This window comes from Engystomops pustulosus, chromosome 9 (assembly GCF_040894005.1).
Source record: "Engystomops pustulosus chromosome 9, aEngPut4.maternal, whole genome shotgun sequence".
Classification (NCBI taxonomy): Eukaryota; Metazoa; Chordata; class Amphibia; order Anura; family Leptodactylidae; genus Engystomops; species Engystomops pustulosus.
Genome location: NC_092419.1, coordinates 49,903,711 through 49,929,504, shown reverse-complemented (window position 1 = coordinate 49,929,504; position 25,794 = coordinate 49,903,711). Strand labels below are relative to the sequence as shown.

General features: G+C 44.0%; 2 protein-coding genes across 6 annotated transcripts in view; both read left to right on the top strand.

Moving 5' to 3' along the window:
* The window catches only part of SH2D1A (SH2 domain containing 1A), a 77,942-nt gene extending 52,430 nt beyond the window's left edge, over positions 1-25,512 (top strand). For 4 of the 5 annotated variants that reach the window (XM_072123181.1, XM_072123178.1, XM_072123179.1 and 1 more), the window contains exons 2-5: positions 12,737-12,890; positions 23,683-23,746; positions 25,040-25,172; positions 25,383-25,512. In XM_072123181.1, the coding sequence (XP_071979282.1) occupies positions 12,754-12,890; positions 23,683-23,746; positions 25,040-25,172; positions 25,383-25,387 (339 nt within the window). In that variant the 5' untranslated portion in view covers positions 12,737-12,753 and the 3' untranslated portion in view covers positions 25,388-25,512. Of the gene's footprint in view, positions 1-12,536; positions 12,891-23,682; positions 23,747-25,039; positions 25,173-25,382 lie in introns of those variants that run through there. The other variant, XM_072123176.1, reaches the window with a different exon arrangement.
* LOC140076449 (paraneoplastic antigen Ma1 homolog) lies at positions 3,576-4,949 on the top strand. Its single transcript, XM_072122977.1, has one exon. It carries the CDS (start codon positions 3,576-3,578, stop codon positions 4,947-4,949), a length of 1,374 nt encoding a protein of 457 aa, XP_071979078.1.
* Positions 25,513-25,794: the final 282 nt, after the last annotated feature.

Genomic DNA, 25,794 nt, shown 5'->3' with positions numbered 1-25,794 from the left:
AAATTCTGTGTAAGCCTGGCTCTCCCTGCAAGCCCCTGCCGGATCTTCGTGCCTAGCGCCCTAGAGGAAGCTTTATCTATGCCTTGTGCTGTTTCTGTGAATTCCTGTTGAGACCCCGTTTCCGTTTCTGACTTTGCTCCTTTGCCGCCTGCCCTGACCTGTTGCCACGTCTCTGATCCTCTGCTTCTTGTCCTGACCTCCTGCCTGTCCCCAACTACGAGATTGTCTGCCGTTTCTGTACCTCGACCTTGGCTGCCACTGCGGACAAGCCACGCCTGTGGAACGACATGGTAGGTACCCATGCCGCAGCAAGTCCAACCCGCTTTGCGGCGGGCTCTGGTGAAAACCAGGTACCACTTAGACTCCGGTCCCAGGTAGTGGCTTGTGTCATCGTCCGCAGTGGCTCAGAGTATCCACAACCTCTAAGCCTGACAATAAAAAGTGGCATATATGTTTATGCTTGTCAATATTAAAGTTGTACATAGAAAAATGGTGTCCCCACTGTATATGTCGATAAACTAAACTCACAAGGTCATACACAATGGGGCTTATTTACTAAGGGTCCGCGGATGCACTTACGCCGGACTTGGCACCGTTTTTGGGTTTTGCACGGCAGGTATTTAACAGGGGATTGTGTCGCACGCGATCGGATTGTGGCCTGGCTATCATGCGACAGAAATCGGGGGATGGCGTAGTACGATCTGACGGATTTGGACTGAGCACAGGATTTAACTTGTATCGCAAATTGTATTGCAAGATCAAGCACTTACATGCACCAGGAAGATGAAGGTGAACTCCGTTGGACCTCAGCAGCACATGGCATTATTGTCTGACCATGCCCTTTTTGTGAACTCCTCCGGACGGGTAAGTAAATGTGCCCCAATATTTGTGGACAAATGTAAACAGTCAAAAAGAATAACAGAATTTAAGAAAATTATTACAGCTAATATGATAGTGTTCACACAAACACAAAGTGAGGATGATGAGTTACCAGATAAGTAAATATATACTTGTATGCTGGATCACAGTCAGCCAATTGCACATTAAAAACCAGCAGGTTACATGATATTCATCTGGATGGATATTCATCCATCGAGGATGTGAGATAGGAAGGTGACAGAACCGGCATGTAAGAGGTATGGCGGGTAATAGATGGAGGAGCAACGCCATGTTAAAGGACACCTGTCATCAGGTCTGTGTCGCTTGTCCTGTCACTACTACCTGTTGGAGCAGCTCACAAGGATCCATCACAGCCTTTATCTAGTCAACTCATACATTAATCATTATAAAATCTTCTTTTCTTTATTAAGTAAATGAGGCTGGTCACATGATCAGAGGCAGTGATGTCACCCCTGTTCCCCCTCCCCTCTCCTCCCCCTGCTCATGTCTGTGTGTAATGTATAGTAAAGCATAGTTAGTGTCTGTGCTTTACCTGCTGACATGCTGCATCCTCCTAATACACAGAGACACAGACATCAGCTACACAAGTGCCTGACATGTTCTGCTATAACATGGCTGCCTCTCCTATACACACACACACACACATAGGCTGCAGGGGGCATGGCCACCAGCAAGCACATGGAGCAGCCATTTCACCGTTATACAGGCTGTCAGTCAAGCACTGGGGGTGTGGCTGTGCCTCCCACTCATGAATAAGCTGGACAGCTGAATATGCCAATGACTCATTGGACATTTCACATGTCATTTGCATACAGCTTTAGGACCTCATTACTTATGTTTACAGGCATGTAGAGGGACAATGAAGGGATAGAGGCAATGCTTTCTAATGGCAGTTTATGAAAATATATTTAGTTATTTTGCATGACTCTTTAAAGCCAAGTGCAAGGGGGGAAAAGTGTTAAGGTGGGTGCAGCTCATGATCTTGCCCTGTGCCTGCGCACTTGCTACAGACATTGATCTATCACAGGCGCAGCAGAATCATAAACCAGGCAGGGCCTGGCGTATGATTGTATGGTGTGCAGCTACCCAGTCAAATACATTAAGAGGCGGGATCATCCTGATGTATCTGGCGGCGTTAGGGTACATTCACATGACGTATGGTACATTCGGCCCTGGCATACGAGAGCAGGTGGGGTGAGCGCTGCTCCATTCCTCCCCTCTCCATAGAGAAGCAAGCAGCCAGCACCATAACACAGGAAAATATAGGACATGTCCTATTATTTCTGCGTGCACGGTCACAGTGCTTTGAGACAACGCATGGTCATCGAACAGTGACCGGGTGCCATAGACGTCGATAGGGAGCGATATGCGGCTGCATATCAGTCCCCATTACAATTGTGAGAATGAGCCCTTGGAGGAGCAGAGACTGTGTCATATGCTGGTGCACAACAAACATCCCCCTTGTTTTCTATTCTCTGGAGCTGTTTGTGATACAACTGTAACCCCTGCTAAGAGCACAACATGTGAACAAGACAATGTAATTGCTGGGCAGCAGGGGTTAAGACCAGCAGCTAGCAGCACCTACTCCTCAGGAGCAGACTGGACTACATCTCCCAGCAATCACTGCTGCTCTGTGCCACTGACACTGATAGGAGGAGTTGCTGGAGAAAGGGCTGATGGGAAAAACAAGGGATTGTGGGGAGGAGAAGGGAGAGAGACCTCATGTGCAGCAGAGAGGACTGACAGCACATGGCAGAGTGTAGAGAGTCCTGCACTGAGAGTGACACAGCAGAGGACTAGAGACAGCCCAGCAGCTCAGCCCCAGAGGAGAAGAGGACCTGCTGGAGGAGCTCCACCTCTGCACCACAGCCTGATCCCCAGGAGGTCTCCACATCCACCACCCAGGAGGTTCCTGCGTGCCCCTCCATTACCATCCAGGTGCCTGGTCCCAGCCACAAGCAGAAGCCTGGGTGCAGTTACTCAGAGTTGTGAGTAGACTTTATTGTTAGTAAGGAGTTTGCAGGAGTGCTGAAAGTATTAAGTGCACCAACGTTGCAGAAAGCGCGCCAACGTCCGCGGCAACTGGGCCCCAACGATTGGACTGTGTAATATGCATAGCTGCAGCATAATAGTGTAATCTGTGCAGGTAGAGAGAGTGTGTTGTCATCTGCAGAGTGTGTGATAGTGACAGGTGTCATTTCTGTTGTGTTCTGATTTATCCCCTCTGTTGCTCACAGAGCTCCTTAGTTAAAGGGACCCCTCTGCACCATTATCCCAACCAGGCCTAGGGAGTGCAGTTACCCTTTATTGCCACTAGCAGTACATTTTAGTAGAAAATCTGCCTTTGTAAATATTTTATTCCTGTTTATGTTTTTCCCTGTTTGCATTCATTGCACTTGGCTCATCCCTAATTCCTTCCCTCACAATAAACCTGCCAAGTTGTTTTACCCTTACCTATTGTGAGTGTGTGTTAAGCTTAGGCAGGGGTTTCCCGAGTCAACCCCTGGCAGAAGAGGAAAGCCCTCCTGCTTACCTACAGAGCTTCAAGCAAGATTCGGGTGGAGGCACTGCGCCATATTGAGTTTGAAGTCGCCATACACCCTTCCAGCAGAGGTAGGCCTGAAGGGGTGTTACAGTGGAGGCACTGCTGAGATTGAACAAACAAAACAGTTGCCATGGAGACTTTAACAGAGAGAGAAGTGTCCACATGGTGTGAGGAGATGTGCATTGGTGATGAAAAAAGTTTTGCCTTGTGTGGTAAATTCTTTCATGTATCTGATGATGAGATACTGCAGATAGTGAATGAACTTCCTGGTGTCACCCATGCAAAGGTGGTTGATCGCAGGGGTGATGAAGATACACCATTCCCAGCAGCATTAATAGCAACTGATAAGATTTTGGAAAGAGAATACTTTGCATCAGTTATAGCTGTGCCGCCAGGACATGGTAGGCAATGGAAAATCATATGGCCTATGAGGCCTGCAGTGATTGGGCAACAGGATCCAAACACACAGCATAGGAGGCCTAGTAGATGTTTACCTCCTACCCCACTATCAGCCAGATCTGAAGAAACACCAGCTTCTGCTGACATGCTGGTAGCAGCTATGGAAAGGTTAGTGAGTCAGTTTGCAAAGATTCAGCCAGAGTCCAGCTATCGCCGTTTGAGGACTTTCTCAGGTATCACTCCAATCCCAGCTGGTGAAGAGGGGTATGACACATGGAGAGATGTGTCCCTGCAGTACCTGCAAGAGTGGCAGTGCACGGATGCAGTAAAGAAGCAGAGAATAGTGGAGAGTTTGAAGGGTCCAGCTATGGAGGTAGTGCAGGCTGCTTGGCGAAGTGATCCTAATGCAACTTTTCAAGACTATATGGCTGCTCTTGAGGATGCTTTTGGGACTCCAGAAGATGCAACAGACCTTCTTTATAAGCTCCGCACCACTTACCAGGAACCGGGTGAGAAATTATCTGACTATCTTTACCGACTGGACAAACTAGTGCACAGAATTGTGTCCAAAGGCGGGCTCAGTTCTCAAGATGTGGACCGGTACCGTTTGGATCAAGTACTGCGAGGTGCTCTCACCAATGATCCCACTGCTCAAAGACTAAGGTGCTGCGACAAAGAGAAGGTTCCTCCTTCCTTCCATCTGTTGCTGAAAGAAGTCAGACAGGAAGAAGCTATTATGGCAGCCCGAGAGCAAACATCCAAAAGAGTCACTGCTGCTACTCTAAAGGCTGAGCCAAGCCGAGAGGAGGAGCTTCTCAAAATCATTGAGAAGCAAGCAGAACAAATTTCTCAACTCCTAAAAAGCCATACAAAAGAAGTTGAGAGGTTGAAACAGGTTCCCACTACATCCCATGAGAGACAACCACGATCCACTAGAAGCACCAGTCAGGATCGACAAAGAGATGGAGACCGAGAGACAGAGGGATGTTATGTTTGTGGGGATCCCAGCCATGTTGCTCGGCGATGTCCAAACAGGTGGAGTCCTAAGAAGTCTCTTTCCCATTACGAAAACAAGCTGTCGGGAAACGGGGAAGGGGGTCAGTAGAGTCCCATACTGACCCCCATTCAAGGTCAAATGCTTGCCCCACCACTCCATCCACTGCCGCTCAACCGGGACAATTTCCGAAAGACTTGGTTGGACCAGCCCCACATGTTCCAGCTAGTATTAATGGCCAGCCCTGCACTGTGCTGCTGGACAGCGGGTCTCAAGTGTCTATCATCTTTGAAAAATGGTACAAGAAATACCTCTCAGGGGTGCCCCTTCAGCCATTGTCTGGACTTGTTGTTTGGGGTTTGAGTGAACATAGCTACCCTTACAGAGGATATGTGTCTGTTATGCTACGCTTTCCAAAGACAGTTGCTGGAGTGGAGAAAGAAATACCCATCATAGCACTGGTCTGTCCGGAGGCGGAAGGAGACCAGAGATCCATACCGGTCATAGTAGGAACAAATGCCAACATTTTCCGTACATTAGCCCAGTGGTGCCGAGAAATTGGTGGTGATAACTATTCACAGACCCTCACTATTCACCCTGCTTGTCTGGCTGCTTATATTAGAAAGGAGGAAGAAAGGAGGGAGCTACATCAGGAATGTTTTGATCCCTGTTTTGAAGGTAGTGACCTGAAGAAATATGAAAAGGAGTCACTAATAAAAGGCATGATGGAACGTAGAGAAGCATTCTCCCTAGGTGACTGGGATCTGGGCCTGGCGCAGGGAGTGGAGCATCGCATTAGGCTGACGGATGAGAAGCCTTTCCGAGAGAGGTCTCGAAGGCTAGCTCCTGCAGATATTGAAGACGTCAGGCAGCACTTACGAGGCCTACTAGATGCAGGAGTCATCATAGAGTCCAATAGCCCATATGCTTCTCCCATTGTTATTGCCCGCAAGAAAAATGGGGATATTCGGATGTGTGTGGACTACCGTACTCTGAATCGGCGCACAGTCCCTGATCAGTATACAGTCCCCAGGATTGATGAAGCTCTAGATTGCTTACAGGGCAGCCAGTGGTTTTCCGTGCTGGATCTCCGAAGTGGCTATTACCAGATACCCATGAATAAGGAGGATCAAGAGAAGACGGCTTTCATTTGTCCCATTGGATTCTTCCAGTTCCAAAGAATGCCTCAAGGAGTTACTGGCGCACCTGCAACGTTCCAAAGGTGCATGGATCAGGTGATGGGAGACATGAATTTTCGGGAGGTATTGGTCTACCTGGATGATCTGATCGTGTTTGGACAAACCCTAGAAGAACACAACCAGAGGCTATTCAAGGTGTTGGACAGATTGAAGAAAGCTGGGCTGAAATTGTCCCTTGAAAAATGTCGGTTCTGCCAAAAGGCCGTGAAGTATGTGGGACACATTGTCAGCCGGGAGGGGATCTCTACTGATCCAGCTAAAGTGGAAGCTGTTGTTAACTGGCCCAAACCCACCAAGTTGGGGGAGCTTAGATCCTTTCTAGGATTTTGTGGGTACTACAGAAGATTTGTACCACAGTACTCAAAGATTGCCAAGCCTCTAACTGCTCTCACCCAGGGATATCCACCTCCCAGAAAGAACTTGCATACCATGAAGGTGAAAGGGAAGACCTTTTTCAAGGTTAATGAACCATTTGGAGAGAGATGGACACCTGCGTGTGATGATGCTTTTGAGAAGCTGAAGTCCTGCCTAACCCAGGCTCCGGTGTTAGCCTATGCAGACCCTAACAAGAAGTATGTGCTGCATGTGGATGCATCCTTTGAAGGCCTTGGAGCAGTTCTGTACCAGGAGCATGGTGGAATTCTGCGGCCAGTCTACTACATCAGTCGAGGATTAACCCCCAGTGAGCGCAATTACCCGGCTCACAAACTAGAGTTCCTGGCATTGAAATGGGCAGTGGTGGACAAGCTCCATGATTATCTGTATGGGGTACAGTTTGAAGTTCACACCGACAACAATCCCCTGACTTACGTGAGGACCACAGCTAAGCTTGATGCGACTGGGCACAGATGGCTTGCAGCATTAGCTGTATATGAATTCAGCTTAAAGTATAGGCGAGGAACCACAAACATTGATGCTGACGCCCTTTCCCGCCTGCCCAGGCAGTCGCTGAATGAAGAGGAAGAAGCTTGGTTAGAATTACCTGCTCCAGAAGTGAAAGCTCTATGTCACAAGCATCAAGCTGCCACTATTCCTCTCAAGGGATGTGCAAAATTCCTAGGAGTGTCTGAGAAAGCTCTGCCACCTTTGTTTTGCAAGTTGACTAGGGTGAACACAGACTCCTTGCCTCAACTGACCCGAAACCAAATGGAAAAGGCCCAACAAGAAGATCCTTCTGTGGGAGTGGTTCGATGGTGTGTGAAAAGAACAAGGAGGCCTGAAAGAAATGCACTGAAGACCGAGGAGTCCATTTTACTAGCTCGTCAGTTGGAACATCTAGTTGTGAGAGCTGGCCTGCTCTACCGGGAGGTTAAACGTCAAAATGGAGAGGTCCGAAGACAGCTGGTTCTACCCACTCAGTTTCGGAATATGGTCATGAAAGCTTTACATGATGACCATGGACACCTTGGAATTGAGAAGACAACTGGTCTCGTTGCGGACAGATTTTACTGGCCGAGAATGGAAGCGGACATCGAGGGTTATTGCAAGTCATGTGCTCGGTGTGTCCTGAGGAAAACTTTGCCAACTCGATCAGCGCCTTTGGTGAACATCAACAGCGATGGTCCGATGGATTTAGTGTGTATTGATTTCCTCTCCATTGAGCCAGATGAGGGCAACATCTGCAACGTCCTAGTAGTCACTGATCATTTCACCCGCTATGCACAGGCCTACTGCACTAAAGACCAGAGGGCAGTCACTGTCGCAAAAACATTGTGGGAAAAATTCTTTGTACACTACGGATTGCCAGCTCGCATCCATACTGACCAAGGAAGAGATTTTGAGAGTCGACTGATCAAAGAGCTGTGTGAGATATGTGGGATCAAGAAGTCTAGAACCACCCCTTTCCACCCACAAGGGGATCCTCAACCGGAGAGGTTCAACCGCACCCTTCTCAATATGTTGGGTACTTTGGACACCAAGCAAAAGGGACGCTGGAGCCGTCATATAAGTCAGTTGGTCCATGCTTACAATTGTACAAAGAATGAGTCGACGGGGTACTCCCCTTACTTCCTCATGTTTGGGAGAGAAGCTAGGCTACCAGTGGATATCAGCTTTGGAGTGTCACCCGACCATTCATCTGGGAAGACTTATATGAAATATGTGTCCCAGTTAAAGGAAGAATTGAAAAGGGCTTACGGATTGGCTGATCAAGCTTCTGGTCGAGCAGGGACACGAAACAAGATCCGCTATGACCGCAGGGTACGAGAACACATTCTGCAACCTGGAGATAGAGTTCTCATTCAACAGCTGGGTCTTCCGGGAAAACACAAGCTTGCTGATCGTTGGAAACCAGAGCCCTATGTGGTAGTTGAGAAGCTGCCTGGTGTTCCATCTTACAGAGTTAAACCTGAGAATGGAAGTGGAATAATAAAGACCTATCATCGTCAACATCTGTTGCCTGTGGGACAGAACATCAGATTGCAACAGTCACAAGAAGATGGGGCCTCATCAGTCACCCGGCGTCCTAGAAGGAGTCCTCGTCATAGAAGAATAGTCGATCCGGTAGTCACCCCTGAAAGCAGTGATAGTGACTCCAGTGATGAGTGGGGGTTAGACTATAGATGTGAAGGAGATCCATATCCTATCATTCATGACAGTCCAGAGCAGTGTCTTCCTGTGGACAACCAAGATGAACCCAGTCCAGAGGCTATCCTCCTTTGTCCACAGTCGGGGGAGAATTCAGAAGGAATAAAGTCACCAGGCGAAGAAGTATCTATCACAGAACCTGAGTCAATATGTCAAGAGCTGGGGGTTGAGGAGGGAACTCCTGCAGTACACACTCGTCCCACAAGGAACACTAGACCACCCATGATGCTGACCTATGATAGAATGGGTCAAGCTACTGAGGTCCCTAGAGTTGTACGACCCCAATTCACTAGTCAGTGGCCATACTTTCCCTCTGTGTCCCTGTGGCCAAATGATTTGTGTGTTTCTGGTAGTGGTGTTAGTCAGGATGCTTTCACACCAATTGTTATTTTAGGTGGCGAGTCATCTTATCATGCTGGGCCTTCCAATGTGACTCACCAGGGGGAGAGTGTAACCCCTGCTAAGAGCACAACATGTGAACAAGACAATGTAATTGCTGGGCAGCAGGGGTTAAGACCAGCAGCTAGCAGCACCTACTCCTCAGGAGCAGACTGGACTACATCTCCCAGCAATCACTGCTGCTCTGTGCCACTGACACTGATAGGAGGAGTTGCTGGAGAAAGGGCTGATGGGAAAAACAAGGGATTGTGGGGAGGAGAAGGGAGAGAGACCTCATGTGCAGCAGAGAGGACTGACAGCACATGGCAGAGTGTAGAGAGTCCTGCACTGAGAGTGACACAGCAGAGGACTAGAGACAGCCCAGCAGCTCAGCCCCAGAGGAGAAGAGGACCTGCTGGAGGAGCTCCACCTCTGCACCACAGCCTGATCCCCAGGAGGTCTCCACATCCACCACCCAGGAGGTTCCTGCGTGCCCCTCCATTACCATCCAGGTGCCTGGTCCCAGCCACAAGCAGAAGCCTGGGTGCAGTTACTCAGAGTTGTGAGTAGACTTTATTGTTAGTAAGGAGTTTGCAGGAGTGCTGAAAGTATTAAGTGCACCAACGTTGCAGAAAGCGCGCCAACGTCCGCGGCAACTGGGCCCCAACGATTGGACTGTGTAATATGCATAGCTGCAGCATAATAGTGTAATCTGTGCAGGTAGAGAGAGTGTGTTGTCATCTGCAGAGTGTGTGATAGTGACAGGTGTCATTTCTGTTGTGTTCTGATTTATCCCCTCTGTTGCTCACAGAGCTCCTTAGTTAAAGGGACCCCTCTGCACCATTATCCCAACCAGGCCTAGGGAGTGCAGTTACCCTTTATTGCCACTAGCAGTACATTTTAGTAGAAAATCTGCCTTTGTAAATATTTTATTCCTGTTTATGTTTTTCCCTGTTTGCATTCATTGCACTTGGCTCATCCCTAATTCCTTCCCTCACAATAAACCTGCCAAGTTGTTTTACCCTTACCTATTGTGAGTGTGTGTTAAGCTTAGGCAGGGGTTTCCCGAGTCAACCCCTGGCAGAAGAGGAAAGCCCTCCTGCTTACCTACAGAGCTTCAAGCAAGATTCGGGTGGAGGCACTGCGCCATATTGAGTTTGAAGTCGCCATACACCCTTCCAGCAGAGGTAGGCCTGAAGGGGTGTTACACAACACTTAACATTTTTAAACACGATACGGTAAAACCTCTTAGCAGACAGACCAAAAATTTCTATGCAAAATTGGGTGATCTGCTCAAAGAGGTTTCACTGTACTAAGCAATTATGTAGTAAATGAAGTTCCTTTTATTGATAGCTGCTACATTCCATAATGTGCTCCCATCCATGTGTATGTATAAAAAGATAGGTGTAGGACTGCATCCAATATTTGCCCAGTCTGAGCCTGCCTATATGATGGTGGTTGCTCACAGCAGGAGGATCCTAGTTACAAGGATCCTGGAATTATCAGGAGTACTCTGTTGTAATCTACTGAATCAAAAGTTCTCTTTATACATCAGAAAGTTGTGCAACATTTCAAATACCCACATATACATAGTTCTCTGTATTCAAAAGAAATGTTTCGACCCTAGGTCTTTGTAAAAAAAGACAAGACAGGGGTCGAAACATTTCTTTTGAATGCAGAGAACTATGTGTATGTGGGTACTTGGATTTTCCTAACAGTTTAGGGATACTGATTTTTGGTAGCTTCAGAATAAATTTACACTATGGAAATAGGGCAAAATGCTTAGGTTGGTATAAGAATTCAACTCCGCTAGGTTGATGTGCATTTAAAAACAGTTAAAAACAGTTAAAACTATGGAGCATACAAAAATCTGACAGATGCAATATATCCTGTCCTAGCACCCCTCCTGCATGTAGTGCATGAAATACTGGAGATGTAAGTAAACCTGACCTGTTATATCCATGCGATACAATATACAGTACATCAATAATGCCAATGTACATAACACTGGTCAGCAATAGCCAATCACATAAAGCAGAAACAGGATAATGAATAATAAATGTATGTAGGCTAATAGGGGGAGCGCCAACTCCCCACACGTATCGGTGAATATGTCTAGCCATGAGAGGGTATATATAATATATACAAAGTTGTATCCATTACCTGTCCTAATCTGACATATGACATCCACTTCTGCTGGCATACTGCAGCACCCAGTGTGTCTACACTGCCCAGGACAGCTGCGCAGAATCCCCGAAGTCCATCCATTTTGGATGGACTTCACAAGTGTTCCAGGATTTCAAAAGTGAGCCAGTAACCAGGACAACCCAAATGTCAGCAGGAAGGTTTGTAAACATTAAATCATTTGTTAAATCGTTAAGAGATCATAGCTATATTAGGCCCCATTCACATGACCATCTGAGGGTGGACGGATATACGTCCTCATAGACAGGTATGGTGTCAGGACTCATTATGGTGAGCACAATGGGGGTGATTTACTAAGGACCCGATTTGCGTTTTCCCGACGTGTTACCCGAATATTTCCGATTTGCGCCGATTCTCCCTGAATTGCCCCGGGATTTTGGCGCACGCATCGTCGCTGGCATGCATGCAACGGAAATCGGGGGGCGTGGCCGAACGAAAACCCGACGGATTCGGAAAAACCGCCGCATTTAAAACAAAAAATCTGTCGCAGAGCTTGCAGTTACCTTCACTCAGCCTGAGCCGGTGAACTCCAGCGCGTTCCGATGCTTTTCAGTGCAGCAGCGCCACCTGGTGGACGTCGAGGAACTACCTTAATAAATCCCGGCCGGATCCGAATCCAGCGCAGAGAACGCGCCGCTGGGTCGCGAATGGACCGGGTAAGTTAATTTGCCCCGTTATGTGCTCTCCATTCCGTGCCTGCAAAAAAGATATAGCAAGCTTTATCGTTGGCTGTAATAATGGCCGTAGGGCACTATCTCCTATGGCGAGGGGAGGGATGAGCCGCGCTCAACCCTCCTGCTCTACAGTGCGTATACTTCCAGCCTACAGTGTGCATGGAGCCTAAGTTTGTTGCCGTACATAGGCATGAGTTCATAACAATGCCTTCACGACAATCAATAGTATCTCCACTTCTGCATGCCACATAGAAATTGGTCCAGTGGTTAAACAGATGATAATTCTTCCATTTTATCCATTTACCATATATTATCCATAGCTCAGATGTCCTAAGGAGATTGCTCTGTATAGAGAATAGGCAATCTCTCCAACTTCTATTTCCATAGGATAAAATGCACATTAGTCCGAGCTATGGGTTAAGGGTAATATAGTGATAGGAAATTTGAACATGTATAACAGTAACATTGTTTCCATAATCATTTTGGCTGCGGTGCCTCGAGTATAATAAGTTTGAATGTAGACCCTTATAAGGAATATAAGAAGAGTTATCCCCTCCCCCGCTCAATGGCTGGTCATCACATTGGAATACACATTTACTCATTTTACATCATTTACTTCTATGACACTTCTATTTAGCCTAGATGAAACTTTCGGTCTATTCATAGTCTTAGGCTGTGCACCACTGAGATCACTTAGATCTTAGAGGAGATGATGCATAGCATTTATCACACTTGACACCCTTTGTGAAGTCGTGTAACGGTGTGATAGTAGTTTGTGGGTTATATTTCTCTGTTGACACAGTTTATTTCAGTTGACTTCCTTTATCATTCAAAAAGACTATTCCACTTATTTTAGGTTATAATTTGTAAAAAATGGAGAACCTTTCCGTTTACCATGGGAACATTAGCCGTGAAGATGGAGAGAAACTTCTATGCGAGGCTGGAAAAGATGGAAGTTACTTACTACGTGACAGTGAGACAAAACCTGGGATGTACTGTCTTTGTGTCCTGTAAGTACCTCTGTTGTATACACTGTCTATCTATGCTGCTCCCTTCTTATTGACCTCTATACTAGATTTTTTGGAATTACCATGTGAGGTGTGACTCGGTTACCAGTCTAAAGTTACATAAGCATGAAACATCTAAACAGCAATATAAACTGTATACTCACACAACATGTGCTTCAAGCCGAGTAATTTTGAGTTATAAGCTTTTTCACATTTCAGAATATATAGTTTACCTAAAATAATTTAACTATTTCACTTTGTACCTCCTTGGTTCAAGCAATCCTCAGCCGATCACAAGAGAAGTTTTCCGAGAGTAATGTATAAAATGAAAATAGGTCAGCAACAGAGAACGTTAGTAGCTTTCATAAAACCCCTAGTAAAAGTCCTAGTATAAGAATATTATTGAGTGTTGTGTCAAGACATAGATTTTTCATAACGTAGAATAAACTGTAATAGAATTGTTCAAGAATTATGAAGATTCTTCATTTTTGGAGATTATAATAAGATTAAAGTATTAAAATTTGTAAGTTTTGAGACATACTCTAGTTGGACTGTTCACATTCTTCATGGCTAAAACAGGTATTTAAGAAGTGTGTGTGCAGTGATTGTGGCGCACACGATCCTTTTGTGGCACAGCTGCGTTGGCTTCCATGTGACACAAATTAGGGGGCGTGCCGTTGGACAGTCCGACAGTTTCGGACTGAGCGCGGTATTAAACTATTAAATTGTGTTGCACGCCCTATGTTAAAAATGCACCACAAAAAAAGATGGTGAACTCTGTTGGACCTGTGCAGGGAAGCGGCACACGATCTTAGTGAATCGCGGCAGAAAGCATTATAGACAATGCACTTTCAGTGAACTTGAGTGACCTGGTAAGTAAATGTGCCCCTATGTCTCCAATTATAAGCTCAACTAATGTCAGATCTCACTATTTGATACCAAAAGATTACATAGATTAATGACCTAGCAAGGCAACATGCATGTACACCATGCTCCTTTTCTCTCCATGCTTTGGTGGGAAATGAGAGCAAAGATCCCACTGATAACGTGTGTACTAGCGCATTGTGTGAAGCACAAACAAGGTGTTACATAAAGAAAGTCACATAGATGGTAAAGTAAAGGCGTGGATGACCTAGTTCTCACAAGTAAATGGTGAATAGACAGTGAAATTATATTAAGTTCTGTTACTTTTCTTTCTTTTCTATCTATGGGATTGAAACTATAGATAGATGTTTTTCACAGAACCTCACAAACGATAAAACGGTTCTGACATGGACATGCTCTATTTGTTAGCAGATCGGTTTCACGGTCCAGTAAAATAGTGGGCAGTGATTCATTAAAATGTATTGCATTTAAAGCAGAAGTGTGCAGTCCTTTCTAAAAAGTGTCTGGCCACATAAACTTTTAAAATGGATCAGATAACACCTACTAGATGAGTGGTCTTGGTCTTCTCGTTCTGGCACCCTGCCCCAACGTATTACCAGATTGGCTATCCGGCAATATCAGTAGAGAGAGAAAAACAGGCTGAGTTCCGGATATCAGGTTATTTGCAGCAGCTCATGACTGGACCCATTATATTGCTATAAATATCACATTTGTATTTTCACTGTTAGATGTATGTTTGCATGTTAGATGTGGCTGTACCGATCCCCTGACACTGCTATACCGCCTGCGTTGTGTAATCTTTTCCATTGTTATAACATTATCTGGCAGTATGTCAGGCTCAGGTGCCCAAACCCTAATGTGGACATCAAGCCTGCTCATATCCAAACGCCTCTGTGAGTTGTGGTTGTTTTACATGGCCAAGTTCAATGTGTCAACCCAAACCAGACTAACCTGAACAGAACTTAACATGCTGGTTTGCTTTCAGGTTCAAGCCAGTGAATCTAGTCGACATGGGTTTGGTTTCACTCATTGGAACAAGCCATGTGAAACTCCACTTGTGAAACAACATACATCCCAATAACATCACTGAAAAGACTGTCAGTGTCCTACATTTGAAATGAACATGAACTGGGCTATTTTTCCATGGTGATTTTAAGGCAGTAGCATGTCCAGCAATGGATTTACCATATATCCATGCTGTGTGCTGCTTAGAACTGCCCTTACTCTTAGACTTCCATAGGAGAGTGAAATTTCTTTATGTACTTTATTGCCTGTTGGATAATAGTAATAATAATAATAATAATAATAATTCATTTATTGATATGAATGCGTAGAAATCCAATCAGATAATCACTACGATCGCTTATGTCATAAGCAGCCCACAGCATGGTTTATAGCAGGTCCGCGACATTCGTTAGAAGTTATTTATGGAAACTTTTATAGTTTTCCACTGATCTATAGATATAGTTTCAAAGATATTTCTATAAATAACCTTTATTCTCCTACAAAGCTACCTTTTACAGTTCTACAGAGAAGCAGTTCTCCATTTTTAGAGACAGAAAATCAACATAATGGCAATTACCTCCCACCAGAAAATATCCCCAAAGCAAATGACCACTGCGTAAACCCAAACATGTGGGCCATAATCCTCATAGGAAGTAATACCCCTGTAACACCTCCTTTAAAACTTGTAATTGGTGCTAATCTTGTGGGTAAAAATCTTACACTGGATCTTATTTTAAGCATCAAGTATAAAAAAAAGAGAAGTTTCCAAACTCTACATCTCGGATTGTCTTGTGCGAGACGAGAACTATATGTCTCTTTGAGTGAATGTGCAGCACTTTGAAGTGGTAACATAAAGTGCTTCTGACAATATAGAGGATTGTGGAGATAAGATCAATTCCGTTAGCAGAAACGACTTGACAAAACAAGCAAGCAGGTTATAAGTGTAATATAGCACATTGAATTTCATTAAGTACTAACTCCTTCACTGCTAAAACCAAGACAATGCAGTGCAAATGGAGGAAATCAATGGAAATCTTAATATAAAAATACATAGATTACTTGTAAAAGCTTGAAGGATGATCTGCACTGTTACATCTTACTATAGTTGTAATTACGGGCATATAGTATTTCAGTAGACGGAAAAGTATTGATCCAGCTCACAGAGATCTTGTGAATTGGTATTTCTTTATTTGCGCTCAGGTGACATCCAGGTATACAGAGATAACAGTCTACGCGTTTCAAGTGGTTCACCCACTATTATTCATGACATGGTATTTCAGTAGCTTTAACAAAGTGATGTCACTCTTCAAAAGGCAGAACAGGTGGTCTACCATAGCTTTAAAGGAAACCTGTCACCAGATTTTAGCCTATTTAACTACAATCTCTCTCAGATATGACATGGAATGTATATTCTAGAATTCCCTCTTTCATGTGAAATCTCACTCATACTCATGTAAAAAATGTTCTCCATCATATGAAAAGGAGAAGAAAGAGTGGCTGCAGGGGAAGTGTCACTTTAGAAGTTCCCATCTTCAGTTGTATAGTACCAAGAAACATGGTGTCATGTTAGAAACAAGAATCTCCTCTTTCAGATCACATCAGGCTTGTGGTTCTGCAATCTACAGAACTGAAGATACAGGCAGATAAAGAAATAGTTGGAAATGTGATCTGCCATACCTTACCTGAGAGGGCCAGTAGTTTAAGGGGGTAAAATCTGATGACAGATTCCCTTTGAAATATATTGGTCTCCTGTGATGACAATTTAAGGCTGCTTGACCTCAAACAATTTCTGCTCAAATAAAAAGGCTGTGTGAATTGGAGGCATTAAACCTCGTATCAGTGGACTGAACTCTGGATGTCAGTTCAGTTCAGTGATACAAGGTAGGTTCAGGAAATTCCTAAAGCACACAGAACATTTTTTCTCAGACTCGCTTGTGTGTAAGTGGCCTAAAGCACCCAAGAAAAATGCGTGCCTGTAACATTGTTTTTTGGCTGCACCTACCACCGTGTGGGGCCCCACTAATTTCCAATTTCATAAATTGCTTTTACGGGTATATCTGCCTCAGGAATGAAAGAGCTAATTTGTTTCTTTTTTGGCGATGAGGTCATTACAGAAAATCAGAGAAGATATCCTTCACTCAAGATTTCTTACAGCCCAAACATAAAACTGTTCCTATAAAAAAGAATAATACAGCTGGTAATGTATTGCTACAACAGACACTAATTGAATATTTCTGTGAAATCTTCTTTCTGTTGATTTACTGTGTTGGATTCTTTCTGTCCTTCTTGAGTGCAGATATAATTAATCTCCGAAAAGTTGTTGACACTAAGATCTTTAATCAGGTCTGTAAAAGCAAGCATTGCTTAACTGTTAAGCATTGATCCTTAACTGTCCAAGGTGGACGCTCCAGGTCTCTAAAACCCTAAATCTGTCAGAGACTGCTGGGTCTTTGGCAGTTCCTTTGCAACTTTCCCTTTACTAATTTTTCTCAATATCCAAAACATCAACAGAATAACCACTAATAACCTGGAAAGGACATGATAATTTTTGTCTAAATATAGAAGCTCGGTATTTGGAAATTTGCAATCTTCAGCTTTTTATGATACATTTCTAAGAGAGTACAAATTGAGAGAGTTGGTATCATCACAGCATGTCTCATATGTCAAATGACATCTAGGTGCCCCTATAATACTGTTTAGAGGATATGTGTAAATATATTTTAGTTATAGAAAGCAGAATAATAACACTCTTTATGTGCGGCCCCTTCTTTAATGTGGAAATTAACCACCTTTCACTTGTTTGACAAAATACCACAGCAAAGAAGAAACCAGATGAAAGAAAAACCGATTTAGGCAATAGACCCCTGCTACTAAAAAGACCATGAGAGAATTCCCACTAGGCATGTATGTAACTCTAAACCAGTGTAAGATGTATCTGGTAGAAGCAAAGGCTGAATAGAAGTGGATACACAACCTTTTACAGTACAGGCGGTCCCCTACTTAAGAACACCTGACTTACATACGACCCCTAGTTATAAACGGACCTCTGGATATTGGCAATTTACTGTACTTTAGTCTTGGGCTACAATAAACAGCTATAATAGTTATCACTGGTGTTTACAATGAAGCTTTATTGTTAATCCTGGTTCTTATGACAATCAAACATTTTTAAAATCCAATTGTCACAGAGACCAAAAAAAATTTGGCTGGGGGTTACAATGATAAAGTATACAGTTCCGACTTACATACAAATTCAACTTAAGAACAAACCTACAGACCCTTTTCTTCTTTATGTAACCCGGGGACTGCCTGTACATTCAATCTCATCTCTTTCAGAAATATGCTACGAATACAGCAAATACTATATTAAAAGGCGCAGGGGCGGGCTGGGAATTTAAAGTGGCCCTGGAAAAATAATGTAAAATTGGCCCCATTCTGTGGGCTGGGTCAAAACAAGTAGGGGAGATCATGTGATGTGGGTGGAGCTACTAAACTCCACACAAACTGTTTATAGATGGTCTAAATCAACATGTACAGCGCAGAAAAAGAGCCTCATACTGCCTCCCTTATACAGGAATAACGCTTCTTTTTTAAAAGAACACAACTTAATTCTGTCTTATATATACAACAAAAAACTACTACAATACCATCTCCGTTAAACAAGAATATAACTACTATAATACTGCCCCCTATGTACAAGAATAAAACTACTATAATACTGCCCCCCCTATGTACAAGAATATAACTATTATAATACTGCCCCCTATGTACAGGGATATAACTACTATAATACTGCCCCCTATGTACAGGGATATAACTACTATAATACTGCCCCCTATATACAAGAATATAACTACTATAATACTGCCTCCCTATGTACAAGAATATAACTACTATAGTACTGCCCTCTATGTACAAGAATATAACTACTATAATACTGCCCCCATATCTACAAGAATATAACTACTATAATACTGCCCCATATGTACAAGAATATAACTACTATAATACTGCCCCCTTATGTACAAGAATATAACTACTAGAATACTGTCCCTTATGTACAAGAATATAACTACTATAAAACTGCCCCCTATGTACAAGAATATAACTACTATAATACTGCCCCCTTATGTACAAGAATATTACTACTATAATACTGTTTCCCTATGTACAAGAATATTACAACTATAATACTGCCCCCCTTTGTACAAGAATATAACTACTATAATACTGCCCCCCTATGTACAAGAATATAACTACTATAATACTGCCCCCCTATGTACAAGAATATAACTACTATAATACTACCCCCTATGTACAGGAATATAACTACTATATTACTGCCCCTATGTACAGGAATATAACTGCTATAATACTGTCCTCTATGTACAGGAATATAACTGTTATAATACTGCCCCCCATGTACAGGAATATAACTACTGTAATACTACCCCCTATGTACAAGAATATAACTACTATAATACTGCCCCCTATGTACAAGAATATAACTACTATAATACTGCCCCCTTGCTGAGAGGTTGGGTGTGGTGAGTGCTCCTGAGGTCTCATGTCTGGAACTAGCCCAGGGCGCGTCACCCTGGGTGGGGAACTTCCCCATGCAAGGCCCAGGCTCCAAGGCCTTCTCTGGGGAATAACTCCCAGACACCCAAACTAATGGATGAAAATCCTAAAGTCTCCAATGCAGTAAGTCATGTCAGCGGCCGAGACAAAACTAGCAGGGAGGCCTCAGACTGCCACAAGTGCTGCTACTGGACAGTGTCATCCCCCAGCAGTAAAAACTGCAACGCACCAGAACCCAACAGTGGCACAGAGGTCCGGACCCAGCAGAGTGCCATCACCTACCACCTGAAAGCAACCTGCAGCACTGGTAAAGAGACTGGGAAACCTGAAGGAACAAAAACTGCTGCTACAAAAAAACAATGACTGTGCCTACAAGCTCAAGGCAGCAAACCCTAAGGCTGGCGCCACACGTAGCGCTTTGTCTGCGCTTGCAAATGCAGACAAAGTCGCACCCACCGGGTGTTTCTATGGAAATGCCTGCCATCGGGAACGAGCCTCCGGTGTTTTGCGTTAATTTAATTTAATGTCCATCCCTTTATGACCACAATGTACCCAACATCTGATGGCTACTTTCAGCAGGATAATGCGCCATGTCATAAAGCCGAAAAAATCTGCGGCAACTGTGTGATTCCATCATGTCAATATGGACCAAAATCTCTGAGGAATGCTTCCAGCACCTTGTTGAATCTATGCCACGAAGAATTGAGGCAGTTCTGAAGGCAAAAGGGGGACCAACCCGTTACTAGCATGGTGTACCTAATAAAGTGGCCAGTGAGTGTAGAGGCTGATGTGGGGAGGGGGTAGTACAGTCTGATGCTCAGGACTTCCCCCTCTAGTTGCTGAGGTAGCAGACCCTCAGAGTGCAGGAACCCATTAGCCCCCGCAGCGCCCCCAGACACAGGAGGGTACTGGCCGTCACCAGTCCTCTTTGGCACCGCCTGGAGCCGGGGTGCACCATCTTTTTCGTCCAGCTCCCCTTACACCGGTCAGGCGTTTAAGAGGAGGAATGTGGTGAGATTTAGGCACAAAGGGGCCAAAGAAGACCTACCTGACAGGCGGTTTGTGGTCAGATCGCTATTGTGTGACCAGATGGGTTTTTCACCAAGTGACATTTTGGCAGTAATTAACCTCCCCGACTGCCAGGGATATGACGTGAGTTTTAAGTTGATGTTCAACCTGAACCGGTTTTGGGCCATCTTCCCTAGGTTTAGAGATGCAGTGGAATAATTTTGGTAACTTGGTACTGTCACAGTCATCTTCTGGAATGAGTCTTTTCCCCAACAGGATATTGTCATCTGGCTCAAGAGGCACTGTGACCTCATGTCAGAGCTCACCAAGACCCGGGATGAGGACGGGATCTGGACAGAAGGGTGGAAGGTCCTGGTGAAGTTAAGACAATATAACAATATAACCCAGCATCTGCCCAACTCCTTCTTCATTGGCCAGGAGAAGGGAATGTGCTTCTATCCAGGTCAGCCCCGTAGATGCTTCAAATGCGGTAGAGTCAGTCACATCGCCAGTAACTGCTCTGTGGTCAAGTGCAGCCTGTGTGGGGATATTGGTCATGTGAGTGCGGACTGCCAGAACAAAGGAAAGAAAAAGCAAGACGCGATCTGGGAGAGATTAATCACTATAAATAGTTAACAATGCACGCACGTCAGTAAGCCCCGGAAGAAGCCGTGGAGGCGAAACTCTGAGTCGGGCAAGAAGGACCGAACGTGCGTTTTAATTTTACTGAAGGCCTTATTTTATTTCATGTTCGAGTACATCGAATAAATTATTCAAATATTCAATAGAAAAACCTGTCTGCACTATCGCGTCTTGCTTTTTCTTTCCTTTGGCGAGGGAACTGGAGTAACCTTGACACTAGCGGAACTAACAGCAAGGTGGTAAGAGTTCCTAGTGGGAAGACCGAACCCACACACCGGGAATCAGCCGCTACTCGAGCGTCTCATCCAGCAAAGTCGGAGAAACGCCAACTTGGAGAGGACGCAAAGTATAGATCTCTTCCATCGGTGAAAGGTACTGTGGAACCTGTCTTTTTCCCCGTGCATTCTGTGCACTTGGGATGAAATGTAGAACTGGCAAGGACGTAGATGCGGTGACCATTTGATGTATATTTCCTGTTGGACTTTTTTGGTGTTTTGGACTTTTCACCTTTGTTCCCCTGCGCCATCCCCCCAGCTATTTTGGTTTTGTATGATATTTATCTGTAAGTACAGTAGTTGAGCCTTTTTGAAATTTTGAGTATTTGTGAGAGGAAACCTGAAATTTATCAGTGTGGCAGATAGGAAGTGTCCTCTGGGGTGTCCACAGGAGGAGACTATGGAGCATTTCATCAGTGAATGTCAGGAAGGGCGGGAAATATGGAGGGAAGTAGCTAATAGCTTGAATATCACAAGGCTGCAATCCCTTCAATATGCAGATATAATCTATGGCGTCCCCTCTCCTGATGGTATTATAGATCCAGGAACCATGTTCTTGATAATAAGTGTGATAAAATACTACCACTGACATGCCAGAACCGGGTGTCCCTGCACAGCGAGGCCTTACAGCACATGAACGTAGTGACCCAAGTCATGTCAGAGCTAAGGTGGATAAAATCACTAGAAATCAGGAGAAATCAGAAAAATAGGAAACTGTGGAGGCATATTTCTGGTGTGTAAGAGCTATGAATAGATTTGCTTTTTTTTTCCAGCATCTATGGACTCTACAAGTTGAATTTATTTTAAGTTTTTTTTTGTTTGGAAAATTATTGTATTTACAGAAGAATGTGATTTTTTTGCTTTCATATTTTGTTTAATTGTATTTTGTTGTTTTTTACAATAAAAATTGCCTCCTATGTATAAGAATATAACTACTATAATACTGCCCCATATGTACAAGAATATAACGACTATAATACTGCACCTATGTACAAAAATATAGCTACTATAATACTGCTCCTATGTAGAAGAATATAACTACTATAATACTGCCCCTATGTACAAGTTTATAACTACTATAATACTGCCCCCTGTGTACATAAATATAACTACTATAATAATGCCCCTATGTACAAGAATATAACTACTATAATACTGCCCCCTATGTACATAAGTATAACTACTATAATAATGTCCCTATGTACAAGAATAACACCGTCATATAACACCGCCATCCATCCCCTCTGTATACAGCCAACTAGTCCCCCTGTAAATTGCCAGCCAGCCCCCCTTGTATATAGTCAGACAGCCTCCCCAGTATACAGCCAGCCCCCCTGTAGATAGCCAAACAGCCCATCCATTATATAACAACACTGAAGAGAAAGGTGGGATACATACAAAGGACTAACCATAAATGACAAAATATTTTATTGTAAATAACTACACATATGAACAGGACAAAGAAAAAATTAAAAACACTTAAAAGGATACACTCACAGGTGTATCTGGCTACCAAGGGTCAGTAAACCCTGTAGTCCCTCCCACGAACAGATAATCCAAAAGTTTATATGAGTGAGTGTACAGGATGACACCAGGTGTCCAGACCACAATCAATAATGTAATTTACAAGTAAAAGATCAATAGCTGAATGGCGCTAGGTATACAAAAACCTGGTGATCAAAACAAGGCTGCCTGAGAAAAGATGCAATGCCACGAAATATGGCAGTGCATAAATGATACCTATCTGGATAAAGGTGCAAGCCAGTGCCACAGGCAGACAGAGTCAGACGGGGAGGGATGTGGAGCGGACCCCATGCGTATCGTCACCTGATATTATATAGCCAACCAGTTTCCCCAGTATACAGCCAACCTCCCTCTGTATATAGCCAGAAAGCCCCCTCTCCCCGCACTATAAGGCCAACCAGTCCCCCTGTATATTGCCAGCCCCCCCCCCCCCCCCAGTATACAGCAAGATCCCCAATATATAGCCAGAAAGCCGCCCCAAAGCTAGTCAAAAACAGACGTGTCCCCCAAAGAACAGGACCTCACCTTTCAGATGTATGTAGCCCCACGGCATATTTACTTACCTGGTCCCTGCGCGATACCCGAGCACCTGCGCAACAGGTGCTCGGGAAACAGGCCGTGCTAAGTTGCGCAGGCGCTGGAGAGCTCGGTGACATCACCGGCTCTCCAGCACTTTAGAATCTGGCACGGGCGCGCGCATGGTGCGCTGTGCCCAAGTGCGGTGCGCCGAGTTGCTTTGTTCCCCTAACAAAAATATGCTCTGGCACCAGATCACCCTGAGCTGGTGCCATGTATATGTGTATAAACGTACCACTTTTAAGTGGTAGGTTTCCTTTAAGAAAAGTACTAATCTGTCAATTTGTAAATTTTTGCAGACATAAAGACATCATTTACACATACAGAGTGTTCAAAACAACCACAGGGTCCTGGGCAGCAGAGGTAAGATTTTCCCAAATGACGGTTTGGATGCGAAATACTAGCATTACTATTTCATAATTCCACTCTTTAAAAGGATGTTAGAGAAGAGAGTGCATGTCACTTGCATGTCCTGTATAAAGTCTTAGACTGTGTAGCATATGCCGTCAATCACTGCTTGAGCTGGAAAGACGCCAGAAGATTTGCTCTCTGCTACTGGCTATAACTCAAACTGGACTATACACATAGCAAGTAATGATTAAATTATTTACAGATATATTTAATAATTGACCCATTCTCTGGGCGTTGACTTGACACAATTTAAAGGAAACCTGTCACTAGGGACCCCGTTTTTACTACAGACAGGTTGCAGAAGCCCATCACACCTGCATTGCAAATATGCCTTTCTTCCCTGCCTCCTCTAAGAATTTGCATTGTGTGTTTTAACTTACCTTGCACCCTGACAAAATCCTGTGTGTAGTCCCAGGGGTTGGGCTTTGGTTTGGCTACATCCAAAAGCAACACATGACTTGTCTGTGCTGCTCACTCCTGAGCTCTCAGCTCCTGGAAAGCTCCTCCCTCATGCTTTTTCACTCACAGGAACAACGCTCACAGGAGAGGTGACATGAGTGGGGGAGTGAGGAGCTGTACAGGAGGACAAAGGTGGGGGCTCAGAGCTGAGGAGTGAACAATACAGACAAGTCACATGTTGTTTTTTGAAATGCATCCAAACCAAAGCCCAACCCCTAGGACATACCATTGGATTTTGTAAGGGTGCAAATTAAGTTATAACACCCAATGATATTGTAATGCAAATGTTTAGAGCCCCCCCTCTCATCAAGCCAGATACATGCAAAAGGCTCATCACAGCATCACGTGATCAGCAAGAGACCGAACCATCTAGCTGATCTTTATATTATAAGATACCAAAGATACCATACAGTCAAGCAGTGAGCTCCTTATTTATAACTGTGTGAATGAAACTTGGACCTATCGCCCCACCCATTAGTGAGAACCTTTATTCTAAAGACTGCAGGGGTCCCAGTAATTAGATCCTCAATAACCAGCTTATTATCCCTTATCCTGTGGATATTGTGCATACTTGGTACATGCCCTTTAATGTTGTTTGCTAAAGTTTCATCAACAATCTACAAAAATAATCATTCAGATGGGGAAAGGACTCCCATTCTCTAGATCAATGGGTATCTTATGGTCAGCATGTTATCCTTTGACCTATGGATAATGTTTAACATTAAAATTTCAGCTCAGCCCTTTAAATAATACCGGTTTTAATTTATATTTTTTGTTATTGACAAGGCAGCACCTGGAGTCCCAAAAAGGATGTTTAGGAAGATTCAGAATCTGATTTCTGCATACACCAAACCAGGTCAAGGGATCGCTACCCACCTGCAGTATCCTGTTGAGAGGAATTTGTCCAAGAATGCAAAAGGTGATACTGTAAGATGGACTTTGTCATGCAATGAGGTGTCCTAAATACAGTAAAAATCTAATTGATCTCTTATATATTATTTAATAATTTCTGCCACAACTGTAGAGGGACGTCAGTCTATGGGGATACATCTAGGTCTTATATCATTGTATTCTATTAAGCAAATACAGTACATCTCATGTCTGACCAGTTATCCTCTGCACATTGCAGGTTGACCAGGGACATGGACACTTCCATCTTCTTCACAGGAACAGTCCCCTTTTGTCATCTAAAATATGTGCATTTTTAAGACTTTTAGGTAGGAAAGTGAGCATTCACTGTATCTCTTTTTCTTTTATTTAAACGAATACTTTCTGTGGATTGTGTGAAATCTTATTAACCTGCTGACACTTTATAGAAATGCTCATTAAAAAATAAGTATGCAAATCATGTAAATCGTGCCTTTTCATTTGTAAAAGTTGTTCAGTGCCTAAGTGTACTACAGATCCCAGCAATGGTAGGAAAAATTCTACGCTGATTCTCTCCATAGTGCCTCTCTCCAGCTGGCGCCATGAAGCCTGACCCTCTGCTGCCGTTCTCTGGATACTGCCTGGTCAGGAATGGGCTCTGGAGAAGATGTGGG

What these genes read in the sequence shown, in the direction of transcription:
- LOC140076449 (XM_072122977.1), top strand. Translation starts at nt 3,576, where the DNA reads ATGGAGACTTTAACAGAGAGAGAAGTGTCCACATGGTGTGAGGAGATG.